The sequence below is a fragment of the Callorhinus ursinus genome, unplaced genomic scaffold (genome assembly GCF_003265705.2).
Source record: "Callorhinus ursinus isolate GAN/ISIS: 27379988/994484 unplaced genomic scaffold, GSC_fseal_2.0 scaffold33, whole genome shotgun sequence".
Taxonomy (NCBI): Eukaryota; Metazoa; Chordata; class Mammalia; order Carnivora; family Otariidae; genus Callorhinus; species Callorhinus ursinus.
In genome coordinates, this window is record NW_027397095.1 from 14,503,687 (window position 1) to 14,514,892 (window position 11,206).

The following is an 11,206-nucleotide window of genomic DNA, read 5'->3' on the forward strand; positions in this document are numbered from 1 at the left end:
TCATTGATCTCAGGGTCGTGAGTTCAAGCCTCACGTTGGGTGTAGAGTTTATGTAAAAAAAAATTTTTTTTTTAAAGGAAACAAGTAATTATTGATTCCCTAGTACTAGCTCACAGTTATTAGCACTTGCACCATACCAGACCCTATGCTAAGCTCTTTACCTCCACTTTTTACAACTTATATCAACCCTGACAAAGGCCAGTGTTTAAATTATAGGATGCTTAAGGATGATTCTGCTTGGCGACCTTAATTTAAGGAAAGTGACAGCTGTGTTGGTATTCTGCATCCCTCAATGGACTCAGTTGTCCCTTGGGAGCTACTGCATGCCTTTCACAGTGCTGGTTGCTGAAGGGGATGCAAAAGAGGGCCTGCCTACAGCCTTGATGTGGGGAACAGTAGCTAAGACACAGAACTGTATCTTATTCCTTTCTCATTGATACCCAAAACATAGTAAGTGCTTGGTCTTAAATATTTGTTGGATGGGTGGATGGGTGGATGGATGGATGGATGGATGCATGGATGGATAGGCAGACTAGAGGGCATTCAGGTGTAAAACTTGGAAGGCCAACAGTCAAGTTTTAGGCATACAGAGAGAAGGGTTGATTGTTGTGACTGGTGGGACACTGGACTGAATGCCAGTGTCCCTTCAATTCTTGAAGTTTAGAAACCTTTCTCATAGGCCATAGGATTCCAGAGCTAGAAGGAATCTTAGTTCAGCATTTCCCATAGTGTGTTTTGCCAGACATTCTGCTTACATGCATTTGGGAGACAACATTGCTGCCCAGTATCTTAAAGCTTCTCTGTTCACATAGGCATGTTGAAGTTCCAGAAAAGTCTTGTTGGAAAGCAGAGCCTTAAACTTCGCTGAATCCAGCGTTTCTCAGAATGACTGGCCCGCAGATCCCTTTCTCATGCAATAGACCAATGATAGCCCTCTGAACGCACTTTGGGAGATGCTGACTGGTGTGATCCCTTCATTTTCCTGCTGAGTTCCAGAGAGGTTGAGTGACTTACCCAAAGTCACAGAGCTAATTGATAGCAGAGCCAAGTCGAGGATTCCAGGCTGTTCTGACTCTTGGGTGGCACTCTCCGTTACACCACTAAGCCTTTCTAATGGCAGCCCCATTGGCAACTCCCTTGCTTGGGCCCTTCCCTGCCAGGGCAACATTGCTGGGCTGGCAAGAGGCCTTCCAGAGACCAGACTGTTGGGAATTGGGATGAGACACCTATGCTGGTAAATTATGGCGTGTGAAAGCAGTAAGAGCTGATTCTTTCCCTCTGGAGAATGCAGCACGCACTCCCCTCTCCTCGTCCTTCTTCTGCTGAGCCCCAGTAAAGATACATGGGCTTGTTAGGAAACTAAAAAAAGCCCTAACAAAGCCTTAGGAGCATTTAAAGCTCCAATGCTTTGCCTCTGCCCTGGTGGTTAATGTAGATAGCGCAAACTTGCAATTATTTGCAGGTGCAGAGGGCAGTAGCCCCCTAGATAATCCAAACCAACCGGCAAAAATGGAAGAACACACACAGTGCACATAGTGCACTCACGCACGCAGACACACGTATGCACGCACTCAAGCACGCACACATGCATGCACTCACACACGCACTCACATGCTCACACACATGCACGCACACACACATGCATACACACACTCCCTGCAAAACCCTTTGGTATCTGATTCTGTCATGCCTTTTGCACAGGCAGCTTCTTTGCCCAGTGGCCCTTTCTTCCCAGTTCCAAGCCCTCTCCCTCGCTCCTAAATTCCCTCCTCCAGGACAGCTTCCCTGACTGCACTGCCCCGATTGCACTCGCCCCGTGGATCTGCATCCTTTCAGCACACAAGCTGGCCAGTCCCAGCTCCCACCTGCAACTCCAGGGGTCCTGAGGGGCTTTCTCACATGTGGAAGCTCGCTTCCCCAGCTGGGTGGCGGTGACTCCAGACGCCAGTGTGAAGTCAGGGGGGGCACCCCGTGCTTGTGTGGGCTCAGTAATTGCTGCAGATGAATGAGCTTCTTGGGTCAGGAACGAGGTGTGTGTTCATGGTTGCGGTGGCCAGGCAAGTGGATGCCTGGTGAGTTGGGCCTGAAGAGGGGCCTGCTCAAAGACCACAAGCTGGGGCCCGAGCTTCTGCTCTCCCCAGAACTCAGACACTTTGTTCTACGGAGTTGTGAAGAAGGGAGCAGGCCACGTGCATGGTGTTGTGGTGTCGTGGGCCCCGGGGTGGGGAAGGGTGGCGAGGACCAAGTCTGCAGGGCACCTGGGATCACAGTCCTTGTTCCTGTCACAAAGGCCCCATTTCCTCCCCTTCCACTGTCACACTCTGCCTCACTCTCCTTCCTTAACTTCCAGGAAAGAAGAAATCCAAATTCAAAGCTTTCAAGAATCTTTTTGGCAAGAGGAAGAAAAAAGAGCTGGAAGATGCCCCGGGAGGGAGGAGGCTAAAGCCAAGCTTGTCCAGCGGCAGTATTAACATCTCTTCTCTGAAGCCGGTTCGGGAAGGTCAGCGCACTGAGGCCAGGTAAGGTCCAGTGGGCGGCCGTGGCCTGGGGGCCCTTCTCCGTGCTCACAGCGATGCTTATTGTTGGGGTGCGGAGCTCAGTAGGTTGGCCGCTGCACATCCCTGACCCCGAGAGCGCTGGGTGCAGACAGACCAGGGCGGCCCTCCCCTGTCACAGCTGTGTGACCCATGCGGCCCACCCCTAGTGAGGCGCTGGAGGCCTCTGTTCCGTAACGTAAAGACAGCCTGCCTCATGCGGGCAGCCGGGCCTGGTTAGCCTGCCTGGCCCTCAGACTAATAGACCTGTGCTTACCTCGTGGGGGAGGCTCCATCTCTTAATGCGTGATTAAAATCTCAGATGCTGAAGCCAGGTCGAGCTGGGTGGAGGCCAAGGCGAGAAATCACTTGTGTTAATGTAAAAACAAGCAAAGAAAAGGAGCAGGCAACATCCCAGAAGACGGGGCCGGGGGGGGGGGCGGAGGGAGATGCTGCAACTGGTCCCAGAATGGGGAAGACTGGTTCTAAGCCACCCCTGTTCCAGTTTTCATCTGTGACGCCCCCACTTCCATATCTGACCATCCGGTACCCCTGGCTGTTTCCTGGCTCCGTCAGCTCCCCCTCTGTGCAGGTCCACTTGGGCCTGTTCCCCTGGCCTGAACATTCCAGACTTTTATCTGCACTGCCCACAGAGCTCACCTGTGCCGTGACCCCTTCCCCCGAGGCTCTGCTTGCTGGAAATGGGACAGTCAGCAAACCTGACAGCGCCTCGGTCTCCTTCAGGAGGCCCTTCATGAGTGCGTTGAGTGTGAGGAATTTCAGATAGCTTTGCTGGTGGTGGGGGGAGATGGTTCTGGACAGAGGGGTTTGTTTCATACCTCATAAATCATGCCGTGATATAGACTACAACCCAATAGCTCCCAGTGAGCCTACGCAAGCACTGCTATAAACCAGAGGGTGGGGGAGGGGAGAGGGGAGTTTGGGTCTACTCTGCCTCGTCTCTACAAATCAGCGAGGGCCATCTCTCCTAAAGTTCTGCATTTCCCCCTTCCGACTTGTCCCTCTGCCTCCAAGATGGTGCATTGGTTCTGATGCATTCTCCACACTAAGAAGGCAAGTGCGCACAGGGCTTGCGGGGTGGGGGGAGGACAGGAGGGAGTGGGGGCAGAGGAAGAAGTGGGTAGTACGAAGGCATCTGCCTCCTCTCCTCTTGCTGGTCCCAAGCTACCTTAGTATGGGTGCCATTTTAATCCCCTAACACCAGATTGTCCTCGGAGCATGTGGTTATCAGATCTGCCCATGTGCATGTCCCACAGTCAGACAGGCTCACAATGATGGGGTGGAGGCTGGTCCTACAGTGCCCGAGCTGCTACTCTGGGTACCATTTAAAGATTGTTTTTTAGGGGGGTGCCTGGGTGCCTCAGTCGGTTGAGTGTTAGACTCTTGATTTCAGCTCAAGTCATGATCTCAGGGTTGTGAGATCGAGCCCCTCAGTGGGCTCTGCACTGGGTGTGGAGCCTGCTTAAGATTCTCTCTCCCTCTGCTCCTCCCCTCCCCCCGCTCACTCTCACTCTCTTTCTCAAAAAAAAAACCAAAACATTGTTTTTTAGGGGTGCCTGGCTGGCTCAGTAGAACATGCAATTCTTGATCTCAGGGTCACGAGTTCAAGTGCCACATTGGGCGTGGAGCCCTACTTAGGGAAAAAAAATGTTTTTTGAAGTGCCAACCTACATGTATTACAGTAAATGTTTTGTAATAAAGGTAATAAGTGCAAAAAAAGCACATGAAATTTTAAACAATTATTTTATCTAATTTAAAATTTCCACCCTTCCCTAAAAGAAATTCTGTACGTATTAGCACTCAATCCCCAGTCCCTCCCCACTCCAGCCCAAAGTGATCACTTACCTACTTTCTGTCTCTATCAATTTGCTTATTCTGGATACTTCCTATAAATGGCATCATATGGTATGTGGCCTTTTGTGACTGGCTTGTTTCCCTTAGCATGTCTTTGTTTTCCAGGGTCATCCATGTGGTAGCATGAATCCAATACTTAATTCCTTCATCCTACTGAGTAGTATTCCAGTGTATGAATACACCACATTTTATCTGTTCATCAGATGACAGATAATTGGCTGTTTCCATCTTTTGGCTATTATGGAGAATGCTGCTGTGAACATTTGTGTACAAGTTTTTGGATGAATGTATGTTTTTATTTCTCTTGGGTATATGCCTAGGAGGATACTGGGTCATATGGTAATTTAATGTTCATGTTTTTGAGAAACCACCAGACTGTTTTCCAAAATGCCTGCCTGCACCATTTTACATTCCCATGAGCAGCGCATGGGGGTTCCAACTTCTCCGCAACCTTGCCAACACTTGTTACTCTCTGAGTTTTTGTTTCTAGCCATTCTATTGGGTCTGAAGTGGTAGCTATTTCATTATGGTTTGGATTTATATTTCCTGACTGGCTAGTGAAAGGCTGAGCATCTTTTCATGTGCTTGTTGGCTCTCTGTATATCTTCTTTGGAGAAATATCTATTGAGATCCTTTGCATTTAAAAAATTGGGTTATTTATCTTTTTATTATTGAATTGTAAGAGTTCCTCATGTGTTCCAGATATGAATCCCTTATCAAATATACAATCTGCAGGGGCACCTGGGTGGCTCAGTCGGTTAAGCGTCTGCCTTTGGCTCTGGTCATGATCCCAGGGTCCTGGTATCAAGCCCCACATCAAGCTCCCTGCTCAGGGCGGTGGGGGGGGGGCGTCTGCTCCTCCCTTTCCCTCGGCCCCTCCCCCCCCAATCGTGTTCTCTCTCGCTTGCTCTGCTTTCTCTCTCTCAAATAAATAAATAAATAAATAAACTTTTAAAAAAAGATATGCAATCTGCAAATACCCCCCCCCTTTATGTGGGTTGTCATTTCACTTTCTTGCTAGTATCCTTCGAAGCTTAATTCTGATCAAATCCATTTATTTTTTTCTTCAGTTGCTTAAGCTTTTGGAATCATATTCTAAGAATCCATTGCCAAATCCAGGTCATGAAGATATACCCCCCAGTGTTTTCTTCTAAGAGTTTTAGCTCTTATATTTAGGTCTTTGATCCATTTTGAGTTCATGTTTATATATGGTATGAGATAGGGTCTAACTTCTCCCTTCTGTATGTATCTTTCCAGTTGTCTCTGCATCATTTGTTGAAAAAACTATTCTTTCCCCATTGAACGGTCTTGGCACCCTTTTTGCAAATCGATTAACCATAGATGGATGAGTTGATTTCTGGACTCTCAATTCTATTCCATTGATCTATATGTCTATCCTCATGGCAGTACTATACTGTCTTGATTACGGTAGCTTGGTAGTAAGTTTTGAAATTGGCAGGTGTGAGTTCTCCAACTTTGTTCTTCTTTTTCAAGATTGTTTTATCAGTTTGTGGCCCCTTACATTTCACGATGAATCTAAAGATTATCTTGCCCACTTCTGCCAAAGAAAAGAAAAAAGGCAACTGGAATTTCAATAGTGATCACATCAAATCTGTAGATCAATTTGCGGACTATTGCCATCTTGACAAGATTAAGGCTTCCAGGGCCCTGAGCACAGGTTGCTTTTTCATTTGCTTAGGTTTTCTTCTTTAACTTCTTTCATCAGTGTTTTAGAGTGCTCAGAGTATAATTTTGACACACTTTTCATTAAATTTATTCCTACATGTTTTAATCTTATTGATGTTATTGTAAATGTTGAAAATTGGAAGTGTTTTTGTCATTTCATTTCTGGGTTGTTCATTGCAAGTATATAGAAATACAATCAATTGTTACATATTGGTCTTTTATCCTGTAGCCTTGCTGAACTCATGTATTCGTTCTAGTAGTTTTTATTGGATTCCTTAGGAGTTTTATACACAAGATTGTGTCATCTATGATTGGAGATAATTTCACGTTTTCCTGTCCAATATGGATGCCTTTTATTTAATTTTCTTACCTAATTGCCTTGTGGCTAGAACCCCCGGGACAAAGTTGAATCGAAGTGGCAACAGCAGACATCCTTGTCTTGTCCCTGATCTGAGGGAGAAAACATTCAGTCTTTCATCATTAAGTGTGACATTAGCTGAGAGTTTCTCACAGATGTCCTCTGTCAAGGTTGAGAGTATTTATCATGAGTGTATCTATTATGTATTTGGATCTTACAAATGCTTTTTCTGTATTTATTGAAATGACCCCACAGTTTTTGTTTTTATTCTGTTGATACGGTGTATTACATTGATTTTCATATATTAAGATAACCTCACATTTCTTGCAAGTTCTACTTGGTAATAGCGTATAATTCTTTATGTTGCTAGATTCAGATTACTAGTATTTTATTGAAGATTCTTACATCTATTTCATAAGAGATATTAGTCTGTAGTCTTCTTTTCTTGTGATGTCTTTGGTTGAAATTTTTCACAGGTAAAATATATTCCCAACATTCCAAAAGGAGTCTTTTGTGCCGTTAGCCCTTCATTTGTTTCTAACTTTCCCCTGATTTGCCCTAATGCTGAATTGTTGTCAACCTGGTTTTATTCCCAATCAGAAGGTATTTCCATCTGGGTTAACAAGCTGGGGGTGGGTGCATAAGATCGCTTTGAAAATCAGACAGATGTATCCCAGAGCCCTTGTGTGAAAGAGGAAAAGATCTAGTGAATGAGGGTCTCCAGTATCTGGGCAGATGTTTGGTATTTTAAATCAAAACAAAAACACTAGAGAGAAATTTGGGTGTGAAAGATCTTTTATAACTCTTACCTTAATAATAGAAAGACTTAGGGTCTTCCCTCCCATTCCACAGCATTGCTGCTCTTGTACACTTTAAATGAGTGAATGGTATGGTATGTAAACCATATCTCAAAACCATTATATAAAAAAGATATGTGTTGATAATTTAAAAAATCAAAATTATACAGAAGTACATAAAGTAGGAAATTAAGGTTCCTTCCCCCTGCCCCCAATGCCATTCCCCAGAGGGAGCTGCCACTAATTATTTGGTGGATATCCTTCTTGATTTTTTTCTATGAACATAAACTATATGTGTATGTAATATAGGTATATATATATTATTTATTTATTTATTTGAGAGAGAGAGCACAAATGGGGGCGGGCAGAAGGAGAAGCAGACACCCCGCTGAGCAGGGAGCCGGATGCGGGACTCAATTTCAGGACCCGGGGATCATAACCCAAGTCGAAGGCAGACGTTTCACCCACTGAGCCACCCAGGTGCCCTTGGGTATATATATTAAATGAGAGCATACTATTCTTTATTTTTTCACTTCATATCTCATGGAAAACCTTCTCTGTCAGCACCTGTGCATCCTTGCCCCCTTTCTGAGGTGTCTGTGATATGTCATGCTGTGGATATACACGTGTCTTCAGTTCCTACAGCCCTTGGGCTGCTCTTACAAGACCTTTTCCTTCCTGTTCAGGGCCAGGAGCAGCATGGGCAGCAAAGCCCTGTCCCATGACAGCATCTTCATGTTGGATTCTGAGCCTGAAATATCAGTAAGTAGAATCTGCCCCTCTCCAGAGCCCCAGAGAGGCAGACCTCTACAGGTAAGAGTGAACTCGCATCAGTGCCTAATTAGACTCCTCCTCTTTCATTCTTCCCCCCCCCGCCCCCATCCCAATCTGCCAAAAAACAAGGAGGGGGGAATATGGCCTTGCTCCTCACCTGATTCTACCCCAGAGGGCTATTGTAAAGAAGGGAGAGTGTAGAAATACACGATGCGCTGACCTAGTGCCCAGCACACAGTGTTGGCTAGCATTACCATATTCACTTGACACACCCCAAGAATGCGTTAAGTCTTAGGATGGTGACATTCCACTGTTGGTTAATGTGCAGGCATCCCAACCACCATGTTCTTTCGTTCTTCTACAGAGATCTCAAGTCTCCAGAACTCTGCCTAGATCTGGGACTAGTAATGTGCATGGAGCTGTTTCTGGACTTACGTTTGGAGCTGTGCCCCTTCATGTGCCCAGAAGTGGAATGTGGACTGGGGACTCCAAGATCACTGAGGTAATAGAGGGGAATTGGGCCAAGTATGGCAGCTGAGTCAGACAGACAGACCTATGCTTGAATTCTCGCTCTGCTACTTACTGGCTCTGTGATCTTGGGCTGATTGCTTGACCTCTCTGAGCCTTCCTTTCCTCATCTACAGTGGGTATAATATTAATCTCTACCTCAAACTATTGCTTGTGAGGATAGAATACTCAGACAGGTTAAAGAAATTGCTCAGTCTCACCCAGATAGTAAATGGTAGACCTGGAAACCTGACCCAGATGCACTGACCTCAAAACCCACGGTCTTTCCAACATCCCAGGCTTTAAGATATTCAGTTTCTTTGTGCCTGCCTCAACAGGGAGAAGGGTATACCTTTAGTCTATGCACATGCATAGAGCAGTCTTTTACCTCCAGATAACCCTAACCATTGCTCAGTTAGACTCTTCTGGAGCTCTGATCTAGAAATGTTCCAGGGGCGAACTGGAAATATTGTCAGGGAGATCACCCTAAGCAGCTACATTCCTCCTTCTCTCAGCTTGTGGGCAGGATGATACCCAAGGATCCCTGGGTAACTGAGAAGGCCACCCAAGGGGGAGACCCTTTTCCACTGAAGAGCTGATGATTTTGCATTTGGCAAAAGGTCACTGGGGCTTACTGGTGACACGTCTGTTTAAGACCCCATATCTCTCACTCTGGTTTCTGTACCGTGTGTGAAAGTTCTGCTGTCTACATTAACCGTCGAGGGCAGACAAGCAAACAGAGTTTGTCAGAAGTGGGGCTGATCTTATAGTTATAAAGCAGGCCCTAGGTCAGCAGACTCTTGCCCTCTTGCACCACAGCAGGAAAAGTCACGTCTAATCCTCAGTTTTGAACACCAACACGAGCTTTTGCTTGTCTCCACAGCGACACTCCCTTGCCACCCAGTGGCAAAAATCCAGATGTACATGACCAAGTGCTACAGGGTGATTTCTCAACATGCAGAAAGGGGAAACCTGGGTGGGAGCGATGGGGTGTCTGGGTGATGGAGATGGGGAGGGTATGTGCTATGGTGAGCACTGTGAATTGTGTAAGACTGATGAATCACAGACCTGTACTTCTGAAACAAATAATACATTATATGTTAATAAAAAATAAAACACTATTTAAAAAAAAGAAAGGAAGGAAGGGGAAACCTGGGTCCTGGAAGTCTCCCTCTCTCCCTCTTCTCTTAGTCCTAGCAACAGAGAGACTCTCAGAGCAGGCATGCCATTGCTCTAGAAGGATGATTTGGGGGGAGAGGGGGTTGAAAATTAAAAGTAAAGATTCTAGGGGCATTTCCTCTCGCAATGAAAGGGGTGGATAGGGAAAACCACGACAGTCCAAAGACAAGTTTTCTTAAATGGCTGGTTTGGGCCCACTCCTCACATCTTTGGCCTGCTCCCCTGGTCCCTCTTCTGAGAAACAGGGCTGAAGACAGGGTGGGGTGTTAACCAAACCTGAGCCATCAACCATCAGATCGATCTTTGCATGGGAGACTTCCCTTAAGTGCCAGGGTCACAACCCTAAATGACAGGGTGGTTGATAGCATCAAGTCTAGGGTCCTGACCGCCCCCCCCCGGGCTACATAGATGCTGAGCAAGTAGGGAAATGGCCAATGGCTGGGTTCCTTGAAGGGGCAGGATCCGTAATGGATCATGTGACATTCAGAGCAACTGGGAGATTGTGGGAGAGGAACCTCCGGTGTATCGTTCTTTTAGAAATACCAAGACTGAACCGGTGTTTTATTCTCTGCCAGATTTTCACCTGCTGTCTTATCTGAAGTGTTAAGAATGTGGGTGCCCAGATTACTCTCCAAGACATTTCATGTCCTTTTTGTTTGAGGACAAATAGATAAGAGGTACTGGCAGATTGTGAACATCTTCTTGTGGAAACAAATTGAATTAGGTAATTTAAGAAACTGCAAAGGCTGCAAAGCAGTTTTCTTACTGCTCACAGACCTGACTCTTCTTTTTTTTTTTTTAAAGACTTTATTTATTTATTTGAGAGAGAGAGAATGAGAGATAGAAAGCACGAGAGGGAAGAGGGTCAGAGGGAGGAGCAGACTCCCCGCTGAGCAGGGAGCCCGATGCGGGACTCGATCCCGGGACTCCAGGATTATGACCTGAGCCGAAGGCAGTTGCTTAACCAACTGAGCCACCCAGGCGCCCCAGACCTGACTCTTCTTAAGGAAGGAGGCCCTTCTTAAGGAAGGAGGCACACCCTCTTAAGGAAGGAGGCACACCCTCTCTTCTGGTTGTTGCCTTTAAACTCCCTGAACTTGAGTATGGGACATCCCCTCTTCCTGGCTCTTACAGTTAGGAGACAGGAGTGCACAGTGGTTAAGAACATGGGCTCTAAAGGCAAGCAGACCTTTCAAACGCTTGTTCGGCCACCGTGAGAATGAGGGCCAGTCACGTCATCTCTCAGACCTGGTTTTCCCCATCGGGAAAGAGCAGGTGCTTCAAAGAATTGTTGCAAGTTTCGAATGAAACGCATCTATGAAGAACACTCCCAGCCTGGCAGGGAGAAAGATCTCAAATCAATAACCTAACTACCTAACCCTTCATCTGAAGGAACTAGAAAGAGAAGAGCAAACTAAACCCAAAGCTAGCAAAAGGAAGGAAATAATGCAGATTAAAGCAGAGTAAAGCCCTCAGTAAAAGTTAGTTGTCATTAT

The 11,206-nt window shown here is 46.2% G+C and overlaps 1 protein-coding gene across 2 annotated transcripts in view; it reads left to right on the plus strand.

The window, feature by feature from the left end:
• KIAA1210 (KIAA1210 ortholog) overlaps positions 1-11,206 on the plus strand; it is a 65,663-nt gene that overhangs the window by 25,205 nt on the left and 29,252 nt on the right. For both annotated transcript variants that reach the window (XM_073879219.1, XM_025852635.2), the window contains exons 3-5: positions 2,351-2,519; positions 7,937-8,012; positions 8,389-8,526. In XM_073879219.1, coding sequence (XP_073735320.1) covers positions 2,351-2,519; positions 7,937-8,012; positions 8,389-8,526 — 383 coding nt within the window. The remainder of the gene's footprint in view (positions 1-2,350; positions 2,520-7,936; positions 8,013-8,388; positions 8,527-11,206) is intronic.